Source organism: Equus przewalskii, chromosome 31, assembly GCF_037783145.1.
Source record: "Equus przewalskii isolate Varuska chromosome 31, EquPr2, whole genome shotgun sequence".
Taxonomy (NCBI): Eukaryota; Metazoa; Chordata; class Mammalia; order Perissodactyla; family Equidae; genus Equus; species Equus przewalskii.
In genome coordinates this window covers 7,527,049-7,553,035 of record NC_091861.1, presented here as the reverse complement: position 1 = coordinate 7,553,035, position 25,987 = coordinate 7,527,049, and the positions used below count along the sequence as shown (strand labels likewise).

General features: G+C 42.1%; 1 protein-coding gene across 6 annotated transcripts in view; it reads right to left on the bottom strand.

Moving 5' to 3' along the window:
• Positions 1–18,222: 18,222 nt before the first annotated feature.
• The window catches only part of ACBD3 (acyl-CoA binding domain containing 3), a 39,228-nt gene continuing 31,463 nt past the window's right edge, over positions 18,223–25,987 (bottom strand). For 3 of the 6 annotated variants that reach the window (XM_070602528.1, XM_070602530.1, XM_070602533.1), the window contains 2 exons: positions 24,274–24,570; positions 18,223–20,373 (listed from right to left, as the gene is read on the bottom strand). In XM_070602528.1, coding sequence (XP_070458629.1) covers positions 20,162–20,373; positions 24,274–24,570 — 509 coding nt within the window. In that variant the 3' untranslated portion in view covers positions 18,223–20,161. The remainder of the gene's footprint in view (positions 20,374–24,273; positions 24,571–25,987) is intronic. The other 3 variants (XM_070602529.1, XM_070602532.1, XM_070602534.1) reach the window with 1 other exon arrangement.

Below are 25,987 nucleotides of genomic sequence, written 5' to 3'. Positions count from 1 at the left end.
TTCCTTGTTTACTTGGAGTGTCTCTGCCCAGCAAGATGTCAGGTGTCTGACAACAGCAGGGCCCTGCTGGCCTCGATGCCCCAGTATCACCAGTGTCTAGTACTGGAGAGCAGGTGCACAGGAATAACAATGAATTGTTACTGAATGCTATAGAGCCCCTGGTCCAAACTGCTTCCTAGCCCTGGCATCTGGGCAGCCTGGTGACATCCCTGCCCCTAAAGACAGCACCTAGTGACAATGTCAGGCTGAGGGGTAGTGAGAGGATCCTGTGTCATCCTTAGTGATGGACTGACTCCCCACACTGTGCTCTCTGTGCCCATGCAGCCAGTCTCCTCCTGCACAGTCCGGGCCAGGTCAGTCTGTGCCCTCCCAGCTAGTCTGCACTAGGGCTAGCCTCTCTCCAGCCCCTCTCCCCCCTGCCAGTGCCAAAGTCCCCTCCACTCCCTGCTCTGGGGAAATGACACTCCTTTTAGAGAGCCACCCACCCGACTCTGGTTGGAGCTGAGCTGGCGGTGAAGACAGGAGCTGAGGGGAGCTGGAGGAGGGGAGAGGTCACGCGGAGCACAGAGCAGCGAGCACTAACTTCGGTTAGAGAGTCCTCTGAGAATAGGGTGAAAGCTGAAAAGGCCCCGCGTCACTGCAGCCTATCCATGGCGTGCACAGACCAAGTTGGGAGCCTCCCTCCAGCCCATGCTCTCAACTGCTAACGCCGTTTACTGCTTCCTGGTTGCCAAAGGCGTTTTATACACGTGACCTCATTAAACCTGACAGGGAGCCCCGAGTCCTAGGTTACAAGAGGAAGCCGGATGCCAGGGTGGGTGCCTCCCCTGGCGCAGGGTGAGAGAGGAACTGGGAACCCTGGCCTTTAGGAGACAGATGGAGAGGGGAGGGGTGCCCAGAGGTGCAGCAGGAGACCAGGAGAGGATGCTGGAGGCCAGCGGAGCAGAGAATCTCAAGAAGGAACTAGTAAACAGGGTCCAATAGCACAAGGCAGCCCAGGACGCAAAGGTGTTGATGGCTTTAACCACAGAGACTGCTGGTGACCTTCGGTGGGACAGAAGCCAGAGTAGTGTTGGGACAGTAGAGACAAGCCTAGGACCTTTTCCTAAGCAGCTGGCATGTGTAATGGAAAGATGGGGCAAAAGCTAATGGAGGCCGGGCTCAGGGGACGTGAGCTTTCTCCTTTTTGAGATGAAACTTGAGCACGCTCACATCTGAAGGGTGCAGGTGGCCAGGCTAGGAAGAGGCCCTAAATGGCGCGGGGGGACTCTGAGACAAGGGATGGGAGGGCATTGGGGGAAGCAAGGCCAGCGGAGGGGAGCAGGACGCAGGGCGGAGATAAGGGCCTCTCGCTTGTTCGAATTGGGCCCGATGGCAGTTGGAGGGGAGCGAGGGCGGGCAAGGCTGCAGAAGGACCCAGAAGCCTGGGGCCACAGGACCTGGAGCAGCCCCTCGGGAGGGAGCAGGGAGACCTCTGCAGCAGCACCTGACAGCCCAAGCGTGCAGACTCAGTGACTGTGTTCCTCCTCATCCCGCAGACCCTCCTTTTCTGGAGGCAGCAGTCCCGTCCCCACTTTGTTAGTAGCGCGGCTCCCCGAGGGCCAGTTTCAACGAGACACATGGATCACAGAAGAAAACTGTTCCATAAAAGCCAACGAGAACTGGGCAACAAATGAAAAGGGTCATAGCCTCCACCTACAGGTAAAATAGCACAGTCCCACGGAGGTGCACGGACCAAGGCCCCACAGGACTGGAGACCAGAGAATTCAGGGAAAGGTTTCCATCTAAGATGACGGGTAGCCCCCAATCCAGCTTTGCTTCTGCTGCAAATGGCTCGGGGCTTTCAGGGCGGTGCGGCGTTTCCTTGTTTTCTCAAACTTACGGTTAAAAGGGAGTGGAACTAGATAGCTGCAGGCAGGCAGCGACCCTAGGCACAGCCTCGGGCTCAGCCTGGCGAAGTGACTGCCCCCAGCCCTGTTGCCCTCGCCCTGACAGTGGACGGTCCCAGCAGGCGCTACTGGGAGTGGGGCTGCTCCCCTCCTGCGGGGGAGCTGCTTTAGCCACTCATTCTTCCTTTCTGTTTAATTCTGTCTGCAGAATTTGGGGCTGTTTCTGACCAGGATGGAGACCAGTGTAGTGGGGGTACCAGAAGGAATGATGTCTGTTCTGAGCACAAAAGAACTGCCCAGGAGGGAAGAAACTGTCACAAAACTTGTCAGAGATCAGCTCATCTGGTCCAATCCTCCCATTTCACAGGTAAGAAATCCAAGTGCAGCCCAGAGAAGTTGTCTCGTCAACCTCACAGTTGGTGGCAGTGTGTGCTCTACCTGCAGAGTGGGGAACACACACACACACACACACACACACACACACTATCCCAGGAAGACAGGGAAACTGAGAAAAGAGGGAAGCAGCCTGTTCAGACACCAGCAGTTAGTACATGAAACCAGAGAGTATTCCAGAGACTCTCTGGGACACCCATTTTGGAGCCAGAAGAAAGAAAAACCTTCACTTTCATTTTATGTAACCCCCCAGGATTGGCCGTCCGTCTGTGCACTCAGTGCTTTGCTGTATAATATAAAGACTTCCCCAAGACTCAAGGGAGGAGAACGGTCCTTTAGGCAGAAACAGTATTCAGAGGATATTAAACACACAGGGACATAAAAACAGTGTTTGCCACAGCATTTTTAAAGGGATTTACTTATACTAAACAGCAAAATGAATGTGTTCCAGGAGATCCTGTCCCCCTCTCCCAGCCAGCTCCCCTTGAAAGGTTTCTGGGGACAGGCATCTCCCTCAAAGACAAGGAATTGAGGTTTCGGGCTACTGCTGGCTGCCTTATCTAGAAAAGGCTGAACTGAGGAGTCCCTGACAGTCACTGTGGGGGACAATGCAGTCCAAAACCCCTCAGTCTCCTCACAGACTGCTCAGAAAAGGACCTGAAAACAAGGCAGAGAGAAGCCCCCAAAAAGTCAAGTAAAGGTCTTTTGAGAAGACGAAGATGATGCTTACTGAATGCACACCTCAAAGGACAATCCCCAACTGGCTGTGACAGATCTTTGTCCTCCAGACCCTGGACTCTGAAGCTCGTTCTCAATATAACCCTGAAACCCAGGGGATGGGTGCAGATGGCACCGTTCACTCTCTATCCTCTCGCTCCAGGATCCAGGATGGGTGCGGACAGCTCCGTCCACTCTCCATCCTCTCGCCCCAGGATGGGTGCGGACAGCACCGTCCACTCTCCATCCTTTCGCCCCAGGATGGGTGCGGACAGCTCCGTCCACTCTCCATCCTCTCGCCCCAGGATGGGTGCGGACAGCTCCGTCCACTCTCCATCCTCTCGCCCCAGGATGGGTGCGGACAGCACCGTCCACTCTCCATCCTCTCGCCCCAGGATGGGTGCGGACAGCACCGTCCACTCTCCATCCTCTCGCCCCAGGATGGGTGCGGACAGCACCGTCCACTCTCCATCCTCTCGCCCCAGGATGGGTGCGGACAGCACCGTCCACTCTCCATCCTCTCGCCCCAGGATGGGTGCGGACAGCACCGTCCACTCTCTATCCTCTAGCCCCCTCTGCACCTGTTCTTTAAAAGGTTCAACAATCCTGCTCACGCTACTGGGTAAAAAAGCAACAGCCTTCAAAAAATTAATGTGTCTACAGGGATGGTTCAACATCCGCAAATCAATCAACGTGATACACCACATCAACAAACCAAGGAATAAAAACCACATGATCATCTCAATAGATGCAGAGAAGGCATTTGACAAGATCCAACAGCCATTTATGATAAAAACTCTGAACAAAATGGGCATAGAAGGAAACTACCTCAACATAATAAAGGCCATATACGACAAACCCATAGCCAACATCATACTCAATGGGCAAAAACTGAACCCCATCCCCCTGAAAACAGGAATGAGACAAGGATGCCCTCTATCACCACTCTTATTTAACATAGTACTGGAGGTTTTGGCCAGAGCAATCAGGCAAGAAAAAGGAATAAAAGGAATCCAAATAGGGAGGGAAGACGTGAAACTCTCGCTGTTTGCAGACGACATGATCTTATATATAGAAAACCCCAAAGAATCCATTGGAAAATTCTTAGACGTAATCAACAACTACAGCACAGTTGCACGGTATAAAATCAATTTGCATAAATCAGTAGCATTTCTATACTCCAGTAATGAACCAAAAGAAAAAGAACTCAAGAATACAATACCATTCACAATCGCAACAAAAAGAATAAAATACCTTGGGGTAAATTTAACTAAGGAAGTGAAGGACCTATATAATGAAAATTACACGGCCTTTCTGAGAGAATTGGATGATGACATAAGGAGATGGAAAGACATTCCATGTACATGGATTGGAAGAATAAACATAGTTAAAATGTCCGTTCTACCTAAAGCAATCTACAGATTCAACGCCATCCCAATCAGAATCCCAATGACATTCTTTACAGAATTAGAACAAAGAATCCTAAAATTCATATGGGGCACCAAAAGACCCCGAATTTCTAAAGCAATCCTGAGAAAAAAGAACAAAACGGGAGGCATCACAATCCCTGACTTCAAAATGTACTACAAAGCTACAGTAATCAAAACAGCATGGTACTGGTACAAAAACAGGTGCACAGATCAATGGAACAGAATTGAAAGCCCAGAAATAAAACCACACATCTATGGACAGCTTATCTTTGACAAAGGAGCTGAGGGCATACAATGGAGAAAACAAAGTCTTTTCAACAAATGGTGCTGGGAAAACTGGAAAGCCACATGTAAAAGAATGAAAATTGACCATTCTTTTTCACCATTCACCAAAATAAACTCAAAATGGATTAAAGACCTAAAGGTGAGACCGGAAACCATAAGGCTGCTGGAAGAAAACGTAGGCAGTACACTCTTTGACATCAATATTAAAAGGATCTTTTCGGACACCATGCCTTCTCAGAGAAGGGAAACAATAGAAAGAATAAACAAATGGGACTTCATCAGATTAAAGAGCTTCTTCAAGGCAAATGAAAACAGGATTGAAACAAAAAAACAACCCACTAACTGGGAAAAAATATTTACAAGTCATATATCTGACAAAGGCTTAATATCCACAATATATAAAGAACTCTCGCAACTCAACAACAAAACATCAAACAACCCAATCAAAAAATGGGCTGGAGACATGAACAGACATTTCTCCAAAGAAGATATACTGATGGCTAATAGGCACATGAAAAGATGCTCATCATCGCTGATCATCAGGGAAATGCAAATCAAAACTACACTAAGATATCACCTTACACCCGTTAGAATGACAAAAATATCTAAAACTAATAGCAACAAATGTTGGAGAGGTTGCGGAGAAAAAGGAACCCTCATACACTGCTGGTGGGAATGCAAACTGGTGCAGCCACTATGGAAAACAGTATGGAGATTCCTCAAAAAATTAAAAATAGAACTACCATATGATCCAGCCATCCCACTACTGGGTATTTATCCAAAGAGCCTGAAGTCAGCAATCCCAAAAGTCCTATGCACCCCAATGTTCATTGCAGCACTGTTTACAATAGCCAAGACATGGAAGCAACCTAAGTGCCCATCAACAGATGATTGGATAAAGAAGATGTGGTACATATATACAATGGAATACTACTCAGCTGCAAAACAGAACAAAATCATTCCATTTGCAATACCATGGATGGACCTTGAGAGAATTATGTTAAGTGAAATAAGCCAGAGAGAGAAGGATAATCTGTGTATGACTCCACTCATATGAGGAATTTAAAATTATGGACTAAGAACAGTTTAGTGGATACCAGGGGAAAGGAGGGGTGGGGGGTGGGCCCAAAGGGTGAAGGGGTGCACCTACAACATGACTGACAAACATTAATGTACAATTGAAATTTCACAAGATTGTAACCTATCAATAACTCAATAAAAAAAATTAATGTGTCTAATGCACAGAATGAGAGAAAATATTTGCAAATCATCTATCAGTTAAGGACTGATATCCAGAATATATAAAGAACTACAATTCAACAATAACAAAACAACCAAATTAAAAAATGGGCAAAAGACTTGAATAGACATTTCTCCAAAGAAGATACAGGCACAAGAAAAGATGCTCAATATCACTAATTATTAGGGAAATGCAAATCCAAAAAAATATGACACCACTTCACAACCATTAGGATGGCTGTTTCATACACAAACATTAAAAACAACTCTGGAGAGAAATTGGAACTCTTGTGCATTGCTAGTGGGAATGTCAAATGGCACAGCCACTGTGGAAAATAATATGGCAATTCCTCAAAAAGTTAATAATAGGGACTGGCCCCATGGCCAAGTGGTTAAGTTCGTGCACTCCACTTCAGTGGCCCAGGGTCTTGCCGGTTCAGATCCTGAGTGCGGACATGGCACTGCTCGTCAGGCCACGCTGATGTGGTGGTCCCACATGGCACAGGTTGAAGAACCCACAACTAAAAATATACAACTATGTACCAGGGGGCTTTGGGGAGAAAAAAAGGAAAAATAAAATCTTAAAAAAAAAAAAAGTTAAAAATAGAACTACCATCTGATCCATATCCCATTGCTGAGTATATATCCAAAAGATGAAAAGTGGGGTCTGCACACTCATGTTCATGGCAGCATTATTCACAACAGCCAAGAGGTACAAACCACCCAGTGTCCATCAATGGACGAAGAGATGAACAAGATGGGGCAGACACACACAAAGGAATGTTATTCAGCCTTAAAAAGGAATGAGATTCTGATGCAGGCTGTAACGTGGAGGAACCTGGAAGACATTATGCTAACTGAAATAAGCCAGAAACAAAAAAGACAAACACTGTATGATGCCACTCATATGAGGCACCTGGAGTGGAGATTCAGAGAGACAGAAAGGAGAATGGTGACCACCAGGGGCTGGGGAAGGGGTGTGGGAAGTTATTGTTCAATGGGGACAGAGTTCCAGTTTGGGATGACAAAGTTCTGGAGATGGATACTGGAGATGGCTGCACAACACGTGCATATATTTAACGCCACTGAAATGCACACTTAAAAATGGTTAATGCGGTAAATTTTATGTTATGTATATTTTACTACAATAAAAATACATTTAAAAAATCCACCTGTCGCCAGATTGGTAGAATTGCCATGTCTCAAAGCCAGTATCAGGAGGTCCAGTTCTAGGGTGGAGAGAAGAAAGGTGAAATCCTTTCAGGATGGAATAACTTACTCTAAAAGCCTCCTCGATACAGGATCAGTACGTAAAACAATTAGCAACAACCATGAGAAAAGCTATTTTAATATACATTAACAATGAGGAAAAAAGAACCCAAATAATATTCCCAATTGTACCTTTCCTTGGGCCCACTCGGGAGCTATCACAAAGTGATCAAGCACACTGAGCACCAGCGGGCGAACCAGCCCACCCTGAGAGAAGATGCACTGAGCACAGTGCGCCATGCTGAGCACGGAGGAAAAAGGTGGATGCTGCCAGAGACAGCGAAGAAGAAATGAGCTAAAACCGTAACGAGTTTCCTAACGGTCAAGTGTGGGCTAGTGCATCAGTTCAGACAGTGGAGGCCCAGACAAGGACACTCGCGCTCACTCGGAAGCCCTTCCAGGTGGGGCCTCCAGTGGTCCAGGGCAGGAGGCTGAGTGCCCCCGGCAGCACAGCCACACAGGGGTGATCGGCTGCTCTTAGAGACAGGCAGGAAGACGAACCAGCTCCCCCGGAGCCCTTCTTTTCATAAGGTTTATGAAGCAAAAACCTTAAGCTGCTGGATAAAGGAAGCAAACCTCTGCAGCCCAGGAAAAAACCTATTGAAAAGCCACTAGAAAGGAAATGAAGTATATACTGCTGTGATGTTCTTATACAGTACACAAAATGGTATATTTGGAGGCAGACTGTGATATGTTAAAGACATATATTGTAAACTCCAGCACAAACACTGAACAAACAAACAAAACAAACAAAAGAATAAGTCAATATGGGAGAGAGAAAATGGCACCATAAAAAATACTCAATCCAGGGGGCTGGCCCTGTGGCATAGTGGTTAAGTCCTGCGTGCTCCGCTCCGGCAGCCCAGATTCACAGGTTAGGATCCCAGGCGCAGACCTACAGCACTCATCAAGCTATGCTGTGGCGGTGACCCACATATGAAATAAAGGAAGATCGGCACAGATGTTAGCTCAGAGTGAATCTTCCTCACCAAAAAACAAAACAAAACACTCAATCCAAAAGAAGGCAATAAAAGAAGGGAAAAATAATCCAAAGCACAGATAAGACAAGAGAAAAGAGCAAGACTACAGATTTTAGATCCAACCCTATCAATAATTATATTAAATGTAAATTATCTAAACACTCCAATTAAGAGCAAATGACTATCAGATTGGATTTTTAAAAAAGATCCAACTATATGCTATTAACTAGAAACCTACTTTAAACAGTAAGACATAGATAGGTTAAAAGAAAAAAGATGGAATAAGACATACCCCGTAAATGTCAATCAAAAGAAAGCTGGAGGGGCAACATTAACACCAGATGAAACAGACTTGGGAACAAGGCATGTAACTTAGGGATGAAGAGATACATTACATAATAAAAAAGGGGTCAATCCCTCAAGACATAATCATAAATGTATAGACACCCAATAACAGAGCTTCAAAATACATGGAGAAACAACTGACACACACACAAAAGACAAGAAATAGACAAACCCACAATTTAGTCGAAGACTTCAACACTCCTCTTTGGCAGCTGACAGAACAAGCAGATATAAAATCAGTAAGGCTGTAAAAGACCAACACCACTATCAAAACCTTGACCTGCTTGACAGTCACAGAACATTCCACCCAACAACAGGAAACTACATGTCCTATTTAAGTGAATGCAGAACGTCCACGAGCAGAGATCATTCTGGGACATAACACAAGTCTCATTAAATTCAAAAGGATTGAAATCATACAAAATATGTTCTTTGACCATACGGAATTAAATTAGAAATCAACAATAAAAAAACACTCGGGCGATCTCTAAATAGTTGGAAATGAAACAATGCACTTCTAAATAACTCATGCATCAAAAAAGAAACCACAAAGGAAATTAGAAAATATTTTAAACTAAGTATGAAAAAAACCCAACATACCAAATTTATGGGGTGCAGATAAAGCAGTGTTTAGAGGGAAATTTATAGCTTTCAATGATTAGATTAGACAAAGAAAGATCTCCAATTAATAATCTAAGCTTCTACCTTAAGAAATTAGGGGGAAAGAAACAAAACCAAATTAAATCCAAAACAAGCAAAAGGAAAGAAGTAATAATAAGAGATCAAATCAATTAAATTTAAAATACAGAAACAGTAGAAAAAACCCAAGGAAACCAAAAGCTTCTTCCTTGAAAAGATCAATGAATTGTTAAGTGTCTAGGCAATCAGATCAAGGAAGAGAAGGTACAAACTAACAAAGGGAATGAAGGAGGAGACAACAGACACTACAGAGCCCCAGACACTAAGTGAACAATACGAAATATGAAGAAATTTATGCTAATAAATGATAGCTTGATAAAATGGACAAATTCCTCAAAAGGGACAAACTACCACAGCTCATTCAAGAAGAAACAGAAAGCCTGAACAGCCCTAGATATCTATCAAAGAAACTGAGTTCACAGCTAAAAAAGAGACAATTCCAGGCCTAGATAGCTTCTCTGAAGAATTCTATCAAGATTTAAGGAAGACATAGTAACAATCCTACAATACTCTTCCAGAAAATAGAGAAGGTATACTTCCCAATTCATTTTATGAGGTCTTCATTACTCTGATACCAAAACCAGACAAAGATACTACCAGAAAAAAACCCCTGCATATTAATATCCCTCATGAACGCAGACATAAAACTCCTTAACAAGGTGTTAGCAAATTGAATCCAGCAATATACAGAAAGGATCACTACCAAGTTGGGTTTATCCTAGAAATGCAAAGTTGGTTAAACATTCAAAAAGCAATCAACATAATTCACTACATATCACTAGGCCAGTCAACTCACATGATCTCATTTCCATAGATGCAAAAGAAGCATTTGGCATATTCAACATATAATAATAAAAACTCTCAGCAAACTAAGAACAGAAGGGAACTTCCTCAACCTGATAAAGAAAAACCTACAGCTATAGTCATCCTTAATGGTTAAAGACTGAACGTCTTCCCTTTAAGATAGAATAAAGAGGGGCCAGCCCCATGGCCTAGTGGTTAAGTTCAGTGTGGTCCACTTTGGCAGCCTGGGTTCAGTTCCCAGGTGTGGACCTACACCACTTGTCAGCAGCCATGCTGTGGCAGTGACCCACATACAAAATAGAGCAAGACTGGCACAGACGTTAGCTCAGGGCTAACCTTCCTGAGCAGGAAAAAAAAAAAGATGGAATCAAGAAAGGATGTCCACTCTTACTACTTCTTTTAAACATTGTACTGGAAGTCCCACCCTGTGCACTAGGAAAGAAAAACAAATAAAAGGCATACCGACTGGAAATAAAGAACTGAAACCTTCTTTGTAGAAGACATGATCTTCTGCACAAAAAGTCTTAAAGAATCTACAAAAAAGTAACCATAACCAAAAAAGTTTAGCAAGGTCACAAGTACAAGTTCCATATAAAAGTTAAGTGAGAAATTGGAAATTGAAATTATAGGGAAAAAAGTACCATTTATAATGTTATCAAAAAAATGTGAAATACATAAGAATAAATCTACCAAAGTATGTACAAAACTTGCACAGTGTAAACTATAACACACGGCTGAGGAAATTAAAGACTTAATAAATGGATATATATACCATATTCACAAATTGGAAGACCCAATATTAAGATGTCAATTTTCCCCAAACTGATCTGTACATTATGCAATCCCACATATATGGTCAACTAATTCTTGGCAAAGGTGCCAAGGTAATTCAAGAGGAAAGCCAGTCTATTTTTTTTAAGATTGGCACCTGAGCTAACAACTGTTGCCCATCTTATTTTTTTCTGCTTTTTCTCCCCAAATCCCTCCAGTACATAGTTGTATATTTCAGTTGTGGGTCCTTCTAGTTGTAGCATGTGGGATGCAGCCTCAGTGTGGCCTGACAAGCAGTGCCACATCCACGCCCAGGATTCAAACCAGCAATACCCTGGGCCACTGAAGCAGAGCGCATGAACTTAACCACTCGGCCATGGGGCTGGCCCTGTAAAGACAATCTTTTTAATAAATGGTGGTAAAATAAGGGGACAAATTAGAAAAACTTTGTTACCTCACATTATATACAAAATCAACTTGAAATGGATCATACAGCTAAAATGTAAAACAAACTATAAAACTTCTAGAAGGAAATAGAGCAGAAAACGTTGAGTTAGGCCAAGGTTTCTCAGAACACAAAAACCATAAATCATAAAAGGAAAAAGAAGCTGATAATTGGGGCTGGTCTGGTGGCATAGTGGTTAAGTTCACATGCTCTGCTTCAGTGGCCTGGGGTTCACGGGTTCAGAACCTGGGCATAGACCTACACACTGCTCATCAAGCCATGCTGTGGCAGCATCCCATGTACAAAATAGAGGAAGATTAGCACAGATGTTAGCTGAGGGCAAATCTTCCTCAAGAAAAAGAGGAAGATTGGTAACGGATGTTAGCTCAGGGCCAATCTTCCTCACCAAAAACAAAAACTGAAAATTGAACTTCATTAAATTAAAATATCTGCTCATCAAGAGGCACCATTAAAAAAAGGAAAAGACAAGCCAAAAGATGGGAGAAAATATTTGCAAAACATATTCCTGATTAAGGGCTTGTATCCTGAAATATAAGGAACTCTTACAAATAGTTTAAATAGTAAGAGCCCAGTCAAAAAAGGGCAGAAGCTTTGAATTTGCTATTTCACCAAATATCGATGACAAATAAGCCCATGAACAGATGGTCAACATCTTAGTCATTAGGGAACTGGAGATTAAAACCACAATAAGGTACCTCCTATTAAGTGGCTAAAATTTTAAAACTGACCTATAATGTACTGGTGAGGATATGAAGCAACCAGAACTCTCAAATAGTGTTGGTGGGAATGCAAAACTGGCACAGCTACTTTGAAAAACTTTGGCAGTTTGTTAAAAAATTTAAACCTATACTTACTAGATGACTTAGCAAACCCACTCCTAGATATTACCCCACGAGAAACGAGAACACACGTCCACAAAGATACCTACACGTGAATGAGTACAACAGCTTTATGCCTAACTACCTAAAAGTGGGAAAACCCAAACATCACCACCAAGGGAAAGGAGAAACAAAGTGTGGTACATCCATACAATGGAGCACTTCTCAGTAGTGAATGGACCAGATACACCACCACCACCAGATGAGTCTCGAAAGCATTATGCTAAGTGAAAGGAGCCAGACACGGAAAGCCCCATGCTACACGACTACTTATACGACACTCTGGCAAAGGCAAATCTACAGGGTCAGAAATCAGGTCACTGGTTGCCAGGAGGCATGAAAAGGAGACTGACTCCAATGGGACAAGGCAACAATTTCTGGCATCATGACATCTAGCGGTGTAACTAAAAAGACTACATTTGTATGAAAATTATAACTCAATAACCCTCAATATAAACCTGATTGTTTAAAAAACAAAGATAATCTATAATAGCAACAAGAAAGATTTAAAGATTTACTTATAAAACAAAGGAAACTCCACTGAGGTACATATGCAAAATGACATAGTATAAATGATACTATAATGATATAGTATAAATGAAATGATCATTTACTGCAAAATTCTAATGGCAAAAGATTGGAAACAACCTAAATATCTTTTATTAGTGAAGCTGTAAAATTCATTGATTGAGAGGCCAAAAATAAACAGAAACATCTATGGCCAACTGATTTTCAACAAGGATTCCAAAACCATTCAGTGGAAAATGGTTTTGTCTCCAACAAATGGTCCTGGGACAACCACATGCCAAGGAATGAAGCTGGACCCCTACCTCACTCCATATACAAAAAAGGACTCCAAATGGACCAATGACCTAAATTTAATAAGATCCCAAACTATAAAACTATTAGAAGCAAACAGAGGTAAATCTTGGGGCCGGCCTGGTGGCACAGTGGTTAAGTTTCCACCTTCCACTTTAGCGGTCTGGGGTTTGCCGGTTTGGATCCCAGCTGCAGACCTATACACCACTTATCAAGCCATGCTATGGCAGGCATTCCACATATAAAGTAGAGGAAGATGGGCATGGATGTTAGCTCAGGGCCAGTCTTCCTCAGCAGAAAGAGGAGGATTGGAGCCAGATGTTAGCTCAGGGCTAATCTTCCTCAAAAAAAATAAATGAGAAAAAAAGTTAACTGGCCAAATGACATACCATATATTCAGAAAAAGAATGAGGCTCTTATGTATGTATTGATATAGGAAGATTACCAAAATAAATTTTTAAGCGAAAAAAGTTGTAGAACACACTAGGTAAGGGAGAATGTATAAATATGTACCTATTTACTTGGATATGAATGATATATATGAAACCGGTAATACTGGTTGCCTCTAAGGAGCAAAGGCTGAGTCCTCGGGTGGCTGGGGACAGGGTGGGAAACTCTTTTTCACAAAAGCCTTTTGAATTTTGAATCATGTAAATGTATTAATATTCAAAAAGTTAAAAGGAAAAAAAAAATAAAATTCATACAGCAAAGTACCAAAACTATCCAAAACAATCTTGAAAAATAAAGCGGAAGGGAAAGGCATTTCACTCTCCCAGATAGTAAGACTTATTTTAAAGCTAAAGTAATTAAGAGTGTGATACTAGTACAAAAGTAGACAAAAAAATAACATCAGAATAAAAAGCCCACAGATATACACACACAAAGTGTGTGTGTGTGTGTGTATACACTTTGTATCTATATAGCAGACTCATAAATAAATACATAAAAATATACAAAGGATAACTAGTCTATGAACGATACTGGAATAATTTTAGTTATTTCTATAGAAAAATAACATCAAACTCCTACCTCACGCCCAAAATAAATCTCAGGTGTACTTAACACTTAAATGCAAAGAACATTTTAAAATACAGAAGACTAGTAACACGGAAAGATGCTTATTCTCACTGGTTATCAAGGAAATGCAAATTAAACCACAGACGAAATTCTGTTTTACACCCATCAAATTGGTGAAATTGCTTCTGGGAGTTGAAGTTGGCGCCATCATTTACAGAGCAGTTTCGCATTATCGAGAACAGGTGAAGATCTACATGGCTTCTGGCTTAGGTTTATTTCTTGGTACACACGGGAGAAACTCCTGCACTTCTACATAAGCAGACACGTGCAAGAACGTCTACAACAGTGGGAACCTGAGGAAAACCCTGAATTCCAACAGCAGGACAGTGACCACATGGAGATATACGGTACCCACACGGTGGATTACTCTAAGAGTAGAGCTATATGCAGCCACCCACTAAAATCACTGTAGATCAGGAAAAAGTGTCAAATGATATTATTTTCTATAAAATTCAAAGCATTCTGCAAAACTATACTATCTCCTTTTTCTGGCAACATACATTGTTATAAAGACCACATGGAATGATAAACATGAAAATCAGGATGACGACTGTCTTGGGGAGGAACGGAGAGGAATGGTGATCAGGGGAAGGCACACAGGGCTCCAACTATCATTAACGTTTCATCACGGAGACAAGAGCTGAAGCAAATAAGGCAAAAGGGCTAATGTGACCAGTGTGCGTGGTGGCACGTGAGCACTCATTTACGCTCCATGAGTATGCCAGGATTGTATCATAATCGAAAACTAGAAAAAAAACAGAAGGAAAGTTCCCAAATGATAACTATGATCTCCCAGTGGTAGGTTTATAACTTTAGTTTTATTCATTTCACCTATAGATCCTGTCTAAATTTTCTAAAATGAATGAACTGCAGAAGGGTTTTATAATAGAAAAAATCAATGAAAAGTTAGATATTTTAAAAGTCACCTGATAAATGCAGTCTGCTAACTGTCCCCAGAATCCACTTCCACTCCATAACAGACCCTTGCCCCTCTCTGAGTGTTGGCTGGGCAGATGACTGCCCAGTTAGAGACACTGCAGCCGGAGGAGGCCACACAGCTAAGTACTTGCTAACGGAAAGCCAACAGAAGCAAGGGTTTTTCCCTTCAAAACTGGGCATGGACCAACCCTCCCCTTATCCTACTTTAAGCGGTGATGCGATCCTGGCAAGCCTGCCTCTAACTATGCACACAAAATCAAATACCAACCCTTAGGATGGTGGAGCAACAAAATCAAAGAAACGTGCGGCTGTCAATCCCTTCATGACCTCCTTTGGCCTATACAGGAGAGCAAACTGTTTTATTTGAACCATTTCATTTTTGAGTCTCTGTTGTTCCAGATTAGCCAGTATTCTAACCAATAATGGCAGGAAAGACCTCTTAAGGGTTGTATCTTCCATCTCGTCTACTAAAGATACCATTTAAGAACAAAGAATGATCAATCTTTTAAAAAGGCAATCTAAGCTCACATTAAAAATCAGTAGGCCAAATCTCCACCAATTAATCTATAAATTCAATGCAATATTCCAATGTAAATCCCATTAAGATTTTTCATGAAATCTGACAAGCGAATGATTAAATTCATATGGAAGAAAGCCAAGAAAAAGGGGAGATTTGCCTTGTATCAGAATATATTTTAAAACTATAGCAATTTAAGTGTAATATTAGCACATAAAAGGTCAAATAGATAAATGGAACAGAGTTCAGAATCAGACTCATATATATATATGGATATAAGTAAAAGCCATAAAGGAAAAAACTGAATAAAACTGACAACACAGTTTATAACATCTGTGACCAAACAGACACATACACACACAAAACACTAAACCAAACTAACAGACTAGCAACAAAATGGGAGAAAGCACTTATATATAATGTATGATTAGTACACAAACTATATTTTTAAATGCTAATAATCAATATAAAAAATTACCCACCTGAAAAATGGGTAAAGGACATAAACAGGTCTTAGAGGAGAGGAAATACAAGTGACCAATAAAAATGGGTGTTTCATCTTTCTAGTTATCAGGGAAACACACATAAAAATGAAGTTTTATTTTTCACCCATCAGATTGACCAACACTGATAATAACTATCAAGTGTTGACGGAAAAAAAGCAGTATTCTTTTGGGGCTGGCCCCGTGGCTGAGTGGTTAAGTTTGCGTACTCCACTTCGGTGGCCCAGGGTTTTGCCTGTTCGGATCCTGGGGGTAGACACGGCACCCTCATCAGGCCATGCTGAGGTGGCACCCCACATGCCACAACTAGAAGGACCCACAACTGAAAATACACAACTATGTACCAGGGGTGCTTTGGGGAGAAAAAGGAAAAAAACAAAATCTTTAAAAAAAGCAGTATTCTCATACTACCAGGGAAATTGGTTTAGCCACTCTGGAGGACAACCTGGCAGGGTCCATTAAAATAAAAAATGCACAGAACTTATGATCCAGCAGTTCCATTTTTTGGTATATATACTCTTGAAAAACTCACGCAGGTTTGCAGTAAGACATATAAAAGGATGTTCACTGGAAAACCATTCACAACAAGAAATCGAAGTAACCTAAAACGTTCAATCACAGAAAAAGGGCCAGAGAGCCACTCTATGGAAAAACACACAGCAGATAAGAACACAGGAGACCCAGACTCACTAACAAGAAAAATTCTCCAAACACGACCCGGAATTTTAAAAGTTGCAAAATTGTAGACTTTATGAAAAAGACATGTTTATGTTTTCCATATTTTACCATGCCCCACCCCAAAAAAGTTATATCACCTTCAACTGGAGACATTTAAATTCATTATCTCAGAAAAGGGCAAAAATTGTTATAATTGTATAGATATACCATTAAGGAAAGGTCAATAAAAAATCAGCACTTATTATCGAATTTGTACTTGCTCTTTTCAGATACAGCCTTGCAAGTCACCAGGTCGTCGTCTGGCCGAACTGAGCAATCACACACAAGCGTTCGTTACAGCTACAACAGGTAAGTTAACTGCTATTTTATACTTTTACCCCATGTTTAACTACCTGAGTCCAAATGCCAATGTCAATTCTGGAAAAGTCAGCCTCTTAGTTTCCTGGTACTGAATTAAGTACCCTAATCAAATCACAACCCATAAGTGGCACGTCAACTAATAAAAATGGAGCTAGCGCTTCCGTCTTTCATTACAGAACAAATCAAGCAAAATAATAAGCACCTGAAATAATGACGATGTAATAAATTCAAAATAAGGGTGGTGAAAAGGACAATAATCAACCTGGTCTTAAAAAACTTTCAATAAGCAAGCTGAAAAATCCTAGGCAAATAATGAGATGAAAGTGCAATACTGAGTAACACATTTTGAAAAGTTAGTGAATGGACGTTAAGATCTGCTCTGCCCCAGGTAGATACACATGCTTCTATTTTAGGGTGCCGACGGAAGTGCTGAACTGAGAAGGAGCTGGGGACAGACGGAGAGCCGGCTTTGGCTGTAGACTGCTCTACTCTGGGTCCCACGGAACGACTGGCTCCCATTTCTCATTTTGAACTGCTTGCTCCTCCTCTTCCGTACGACAGACGGTCAGACTCAGCAGCCTGGTTTCCATCGTGTGCTCGCATGTCGGCAGCTCTCCCTAACTGTTCTCTGGTTTGGCTTCATGATACCCCAACACAGAAAAAACCAAGATGATCACCTCATTCTCTCTCTCTCCACATTTCAAAAGGAAAAACAACTTTAATGTCCACGTCACTCTGCATTTCAGGGGTGTCATTTTTAGAACCATCTCTGGCACTCCCCCTCACACTGACTGGGCACCCCCCTCACCACTGCTTTGCAGGGGCCACACCTCAGGAGCTCTTTGTAAAGTAGGCCCTCTCCATATACTGCAAACATGGTAAGCATACGGTTGTGCAGGGGAAATAATTCTATACTAAGTCACTTTCAATAAGAAAGGTCAGTGGCTTCCTTTCCACCAAGAAGTCTGAAACATTTTAAATCTATTTCAACCCTCTAGGGTAATTCACGCCAAAACTAAATAATCAGCCAGAAATAGTCTGCTGTTGTGTTTTAACTTTTTAAACAGAGAAGATCACTTAAAACATTTCTTCTTGTCCTACCCAAATGATGAGATACAGAACTAGTGCTTCAAAGAGTAACTATATCAATGAAACGTCAACAAATTACGGATCAACATTTTAATTGATTAAATATATTATTTTCAGGATCTTTTTGAAATTGCACTTGTACTGTACTAATCAACAGCCAAAGGCAATAAAAAAGTTTAAAACCAAAAACGTTCCGACATGAACACGTGACAGGAATTGCTGCTATGTAAAGTAACATACACTGCTCCCAAGAACAATTATATTTTTAGAAGATAATTCATCTTAACATGTGCAAGGACAAATCTGTAATCAAAGGCTGGAAGAAATATATATTAGTGCCTGCTTTTTAAAAGTTTATTTTACATTTTAAATACAATATTTTCTCATTTAAAAAAAAGCCAGGAAGTGCCTAACCCCGTGGTTTCTAGACCATATATACATGAGAGTTGATGGACAGCCTGACAAATGTTCTGGATGTAACAGTGTAGACACCTATGAGCTGGGACTACTGAATCAAAATTAGAAAACACAAATTAAGCACTGCTTAGGAGAAAATAATCCAGTTTCTGAACAACCAAAAGAGAACAGAGTTAGATTTACCATCTAACGTCAGGTAAACAAAACAGGTAAAAAAAACAGAAATACAACACACACAAAAAATAAACAGCCCCTTATGTAGTGAACTGGATATACTGCAGCTAATCGATGGAAACCCTCCGACAAGGAGTGATTTATTATTTGAAATTTTAAAAATCTAAGTATTTCAGTAACAACATATAATAATATCACGTGTATACTGCCATCTTTGTCCCTTTCTATCTATACCGCCCTCCCTTCTGAAAACAAGAATCTCTACACTAGTCAATCACTTAGACAAATTTGAGGCAATTAATCCATATTTGTTTTTAGGAAAACAAAGATGTACCTCTTCCCATCAATAAAGATATAATACAGATTAAAGCTATAAAAAATTTAAGCATGGACATATGCATTTCCAATTCTCTCTAATAAGTAATTCCAAACTGGAATCATGTAGGGTTTGTGCCTAAGTAGCAACAAATTAAAAAAAAAAAACGGACTCTCTCCGGCAGTGATTTCCATATTAGTGCAATGTTATTCCCCACACACTGAATTATATTTAAATGATTTCAAACATTTTAATTCAGTAGGTGCCAATTTGAGTTTACAAAATATAGTTAGCTATATGCTTGCGTAGAAAACAGTTTCGATTTGAGAAGCTCTAAAAAGCAAAATCAAGACAAAAATGAACTAATTTTGCTTTGCTACGGTACTATGAATGTCAGATGAAGAAAAAGGACTGAGAGTTTGTGAAGGCTTGCTTACACAGATGTCTGAGGTTCTATGCATATTGATACCTCAAATTATCAATCAGGTTGGAACATTCTATCTTAAGATTATCTCAAAAATAATTCCCTGTAATATAACTGAACTAAACAGCCACGCCCAAAGCAAAAACAATCTGGGTCATTCAGAACAAGATCAAATTGAGACAATTTCATTTTCTATTATCATCTGTGAGGTCTTAAGTTTTTAAGTTTTAAAAATGACGACCTTCAGTCAAAGTCAGCTGCACCTCATGTAGACTATTAACAAAAGGATTTCCAATGAGAGGGCAGGGTAACTACGGGCTCTCAATAAGACACGTGGAGCAGGCAGCAACGGACTAGCCATCAGCCAGGTGGGGTCAACGTTGGGAGGTTTTATTTCGGAGACTTTAAAGATTTAACACACAGCTCGTGTAACGTCAGCATCCACTAGTGACTCTGCTGGTCAGCACCCAAGGGCCAGCTGAGTCTGAGGAATCCCGTTAACCCCAAAGCATTAACTCCTAAGAGTCTCAAGGAAATCCTGATTCCCAGCAAGAGTTCACAAACCATCAGACCAAAATCAACAGGGTAAACACTGACTGCAACGCTCTACAAAGTCAAAAGAAATTCCAAATTAAATGCCATTGTCTGCCCAACCCTAGACTCCAGACTCTGTAACAACATCTTTATCTAGTATAATAGACTCTGTAGTAGACTGATTTTGACCTCCACAAAGAATAGGAGTTGTCAAACTTGAGGAGATAGACTCCTCTCCCTGGATATTGGTGGCTGCCAGCATACACTTCTTCATGACAGTCCCGTCGGTACACAGGCACAATCTCATCCAGCAGAGGCTTGTTGGCATTTTTTTTGGCTTTCTCTTCAGAACTGATGTTTTCTATGAGAAAGAATAAAGACAAGTCAGTGCAGAGATCCAAAAAAACCCTGTTTGCATCAAGCATTTAAACCCTATCCTTTCTTTGAGAAATTGCTCAGGAGAATTCTCTCAATCCGTTCTACAACTCATGTGCATGCGAGCATACACTGGTTCACTCCCTCATTCATTTACTCCTATATCTGAGCAACTGCCACGCGCCAAGCACTGCCTGGGCCCTGGGAGCCCAGTGGTAAACATCTGGTGGTGGTAGCAGTCAGTATCCTCTCTCTCTCTGTACTCTGACCACTGCTGCTATTTCTAAGCCCCACTTCTTCCCTTCCACATCCATTCAATTCCTAATTCCTCCCAACAGAAGGAATCTCACTCATCTGAGTAAGACCAAGGAAGGGACCAGCCCGGTGGCGCAGCGGTTAAGTTCCCACATTCTGCTTTGGCAGCTCGGGGTTCGCCGATTCAGATCCTGGGTGTGCACATGGCACCACTTGGCAAGCCATGCTGTGGCAGGCATCCCACATATAAAGCAGAGGGAGATGGGCATGGATGCTGGCTCAGGGCCAGTCTTCCTCAGGCAAAAGAGGAGTGGCGGCACATGTTAGCTCACGGCTAAACTTCCTTAAAAAAAAAAAAGACCAAGGAAAATGTTGCTCTGATCCTCCTTTTCAACAATACGTAAGTCCACTCTGCTTTAGGAAGTTTCTGGAAAGGGAGCTTATGTGGACTATTATTTTCTTTATGTCTTAAATATAAAGAGTAAAACAAGAAAAACCACAGTAGAGAGGTAGGCATTTAGAGACAGTGAAAACTCAATTATTTTCACTAGGCCTGTGTTGCTCAGGGATGATCCCAGAGGCAAAAAATGAGTTCTGATTCTAGGTTTGCCCTGGTTAATAGTTTTCTGAACTGTACTGATACAAGGTTAGGAAAAAAATACCTCTATAAACCTGCAGGAAAGAGAAAATTATGAACCAGCTTCAAAGTCTGTTTCACATATTAAATATAAACAGCCCCAAGAAAAACAGGTCAAGAGAATATTCAGCACAGAAAAGAAGACGACTTTCAGGTTTATAACATGGCAGAGTGAATTTCGGCAACAGGAGTTAAAAGCATGACGACTGTCAATGGCCACCACTAGGAACTTAAACAAGGAAAGTCTGAGAAACTCTCACAGCCTAGAGGAGCTCAAGGAGATATGACAACTAACTATAACGTGGCATCCCGGATGGGATCCACTAACATCAGGTAAAAACTAAGGAAATTTGAATAAATATGAACTTCAGTTAATAATGTATCACTATTGTTTCACTAGTTTGATGAATGCACCATAGTACAATATAAGATGTTAACCATAGGGGAAACTGGATGCAGAGTATATGGGAACTCTGCACTATCTTTGAAACTTGTCTGTAAATCTAAAACTATTCTAAAACAAAAAGTTTATTTGTAGGGGCCGGCCCCTTGGCCAAGTGGTTAAGTTCGTGCTCTCCACTTCGGTGGCCCGGGTTTCGCTGGTTTGGATCCCGGGCATGGACACAGTACCGCTCATCAGGCCACGCTGAGGGGCGTCCCACATAGCACAACCAGAGGCACTCACAACTAGAATATACAACTATGTACTGGGGCGCTTTGGGGAGAAAAAGGGGGTAAAAAAAAAGATTGGCAACAGATGTTAGCACAGGCGCCAATCTTTAAAAAAAAAAAGTCTATTTTTTAAAAAAGCAGATGACACTCTTATAAATAGGCCCAAATCAGATTTGCTTTGTCATAGCAATACTTAAAATTAAATGTCCTTCATTTACAAATGAGAAATACAGAGCCATTTAAAATGTATACTATTGCCTATAACGATATCCATGAAACCGATTATTGGTCCACAAAGTCAAGATGTAAATTTTGTACAAAATTTGTAAAGCTAAAAGTTACTGGGATGGATGAACAATGCATCTTTCATCACTTTAAGCAGACTTGGGACCTGGAAACAATAAAGAAAGTGGAGAATGAGAGCAGTAGGATGGGTTACCACCCACGCTTCTTCCAAGAAAACAAACTCCTCTATCTTTCAAGAACTAAGATAAACCAAAGCAACAAACCAACAAAAAACCTGGACTCCTCTTCCCCCTTCAACTGAGCTAGAAAGGACTCCCCCCATAAACCACACAACGAGGACAGACATGGCAGCACAGCAGCAGCCCTCCGAAGGAGGCATGAGGCACATGGACAAACGCAGTCTGTGAGCCACATCTTCAGGCGGGAGAAAGATGCTCACTCTGAGCACACAATTCTCGGGAGCAATAAATCCTCACTGTTCTTACTGTTGATACAGAGGTTTTAACGGATTCGTTTTACTTGTAAATCATTTTATGATTAGGAACGGCACAAGGACAGGTAATGCCACTTTCCATTTGAGGATATCATCTATTAGAGCAAAGGTCAAGGACATCAAGGTTCCCAGCTCTAGAGGGACTAGACCCCGGCCATTGTTACCAGTGCTCTTCCCAACATCAATAACCCCCAAACGATAATAGGTGGAGGGCTCAACTAGGAGGTACCCTCCTTTTAGAAGCTCTGTGGCAGCCAAGTAGGAGAAATACATTACCTCAACCTATTTCTGAACACAAAATTCTTCCACATTATTCACAAAGCTCTTTGTAAGTACAATAATTTGCACACACACACAAAAACTTTCCTTCCCAGACATCTGCAAACAGTCTGATTTTAACGAGTCCCTGTGCATCAGAAGGGCCAGCACAGGGCTCAGTCCCTGGTCCCGATGTTGCGGCGGGCACCTGAGACGATGGCAGCGGCACCCACCCTGCAGCCTGCTCAGTCTCTCTCTCACCTCCTGGTGGTTTTTTTCTTTCTCATTTAGTCAGTAGTATCCATGGGCAACGCATTACCTTGCTAGTGGAACTCAGAAATAAAGATTGCTGAAAACAAAATGCCATGTAAGACAAGTGTGTGTGTCTCCATACCACTGTAGCCCAGAGGGCGCGCAGTGCGGCACAGTGTGGCGATGCGATTCACCTGTGTACCTCAAAAGCCGCGTGAGCGTGAGCCTCCCTCCACGCACCTCCACCACCACCTCCTGAAACTCACTCCAGCATCGCTCCGGGAAACAACGTTCCCAGCCCTCTTCAAGAACACACGGTCTGCCTGCACGTCACCGGAAAGGAGAGGGACGGCCAAGAACTGAGAAGGTGCCGCCCCACCCTCGCAGTTGGGGCTCCTGCCACACCACTCTCAATCAAGCCAACGAATATTTAAGTGCTTACGAACAGTGTACAAAAGTCCTGAGTTCTAACTTTTCTGGATAACAATTAAAGAGTCTATCTTCTCAATCAATAAGCAATACATTCGATAACACACTTCCTAGACCAACGTACTTCAGGCTGTCCTTGGAAACACTCAAGTTTGTCTACTTAGAGAAAAGAAAAAATTACACTCCAGTAAAATAGGAAAGAATGATTTAAAGTTTTTTAGGTAGGATGTTCTGGTGAGTTTCTGTATTTACATCAAAAAATCTTAGTAAAAAGCCAATATCAGAAATATAAATTTAAATAAATTCCAGAGTTGGCAGAATTTCTTGCTTGCTCCTTTAAAAATTTTCAAAATGACCTTCTGCATTTAGCTTTTCAACACACAAGGCTGGAAGTAAAATAATATTCAGAAAGCAGTAAAATAAATAGCCAAACAGACCTCATTATCATTCAAAAAAAGATTCATGTCTGGCCCCAGTCCCCTACAGGAGGCTGGCTTCTCTCACAACCTTTTCAGCCCAAGGTCCCACTAATGAAGAGACTGACCCCCGTCCAGGAAGTGTTAATCAGCAAGCATAAGGCTGGCTGACATCTGAACCACTGCCACTTTTGCCAGCATACAACCCAGCAGCTACCGAATACAGACCCATGGTTCTACCTTCCTCGTCCTCGTCGTCATCGCTGGACTCACTGACATGCACGCTGACAGCAGTGTTTGGAGAGTCTGTCCATTCAAAATATACCCCAAACCCAATGTCATAATTGTCTGTAGCAAATTCCCAAAAGAGATACGATCCTTCTTCATGGGTGGGTACTCGAACAGTGACCACTTCTCCTCGGCCCACCGTAATCACGGAATCCGCGTCCTGCCGAATCTTCTCTTTAAAGTCTTTGATCTGGGGTCGTGTCCACATGGATGGAGCTGCTATTACTGGAAGAGATTCTAAAGGCAACAGGAATTACAAAAGCTACAGAGGATGAGCCTTCACCTGCAGGCAGCAACATCAGCAGAGGACCACCTGCCCAGCTGTACTTAGGCACCAAGTGCAATACGGTCCACCTCGGACCAGGGACTCAGGAGTGTAAGAGCCTCCCCATTCAGTCTCCCCCTAAGTTACTACATTTCACAGTGTCACAGGTATGCAGAGGGCGTCACACCACTTCAGGTGACAGAGCAATCCACAATCTTAGAAGTGATTTTTCCCAACGCCCTATTTACATATGGGGATTTAAGAATGACCCTGGAAACTCCCTACCTGGAGCCAGAGAATCGTTCTAACAAACAAGAGAGATGTGGACTTAGGAATAAACTCACTTTTGGATGTGGACAAAGAAAGCTGGGCCTTGACTTCAGTCTCTCTCTTGAAAAAACGTCTTGACCTCTGAATATTCCAAAGTTCTAGGGGCTATTCTAGGAGCTCAAAGAAACAGAGACACTGGGACAGGACTAGAACCGCTGGGCACTGAGTCAAAAGGGGTAAGGGCTTGTTACCGAGCAGTATCCAGGTGTGCTGGACTACTCAACGGGTCTTCCCTTTGAGGGAAAACAGAGCCTTTGACAAAAGATTCATTAGAAAATACTGGTAAACTCTTATAACAGGAAAAAGGAAAAAAAAGGAGGAGAGGTGTAAACCAAGGGATTTCAAACTCTTTCCTGAAGCTATTTTGTATTACTTGTTCTAAAAAGGCAAGGAAGATTTCTGAAACCAGCTTCCTTATGAACCTTACCACTGTCCCTGGTCACTGTCACTGAAATGCTCTTCTCTTCCTACTCAGTTAACTCCTATTCTTGCTTCAGATCTCTCAGCTCAATTGTCCCTTCCCCAGGAAAGCCTCCAGTGACTTCTCTGACTAGGTCACAGGCCCCATATTACATGCTCTCAAACTAAAATATACCTCTCACTCCATCACAGTACTTACCACGGCTACAGTTTATATTTTATGTATGTTACTTTGTCTCACCACTGTACCCCTAGCACTCAGAAAATCTTCAACCAATTGTTAAATGAATGAGCTGCCCATGAAAAGAGAGCAGACCTTTGAAAATCCCAAGTTATCTCATAGGTAAAACGGTACTTTAGTCTCAAAAAATACATTGTAATATGGCAGCCAGCCTCCAAGATGGCCCCCAGTAATCCACCTCTGGGTATTCATGCACTGAGGTCACCACCCAAAACGTATCAGGGTTGGTGTGTGTGACCAATAGGATGCAGCAGAAGTGCTGATGTGCTACTTCCCAAGGAAGGGCACAAGACACGGCCACTTCTGCCTTGTTCTCTTTTGGATCACGTGCTCTGGAGGAAGCCAGCCACTGTGCTGAGGACACTGAAGCAGCTCTAAGGAGAGACTTCCCAGCACAA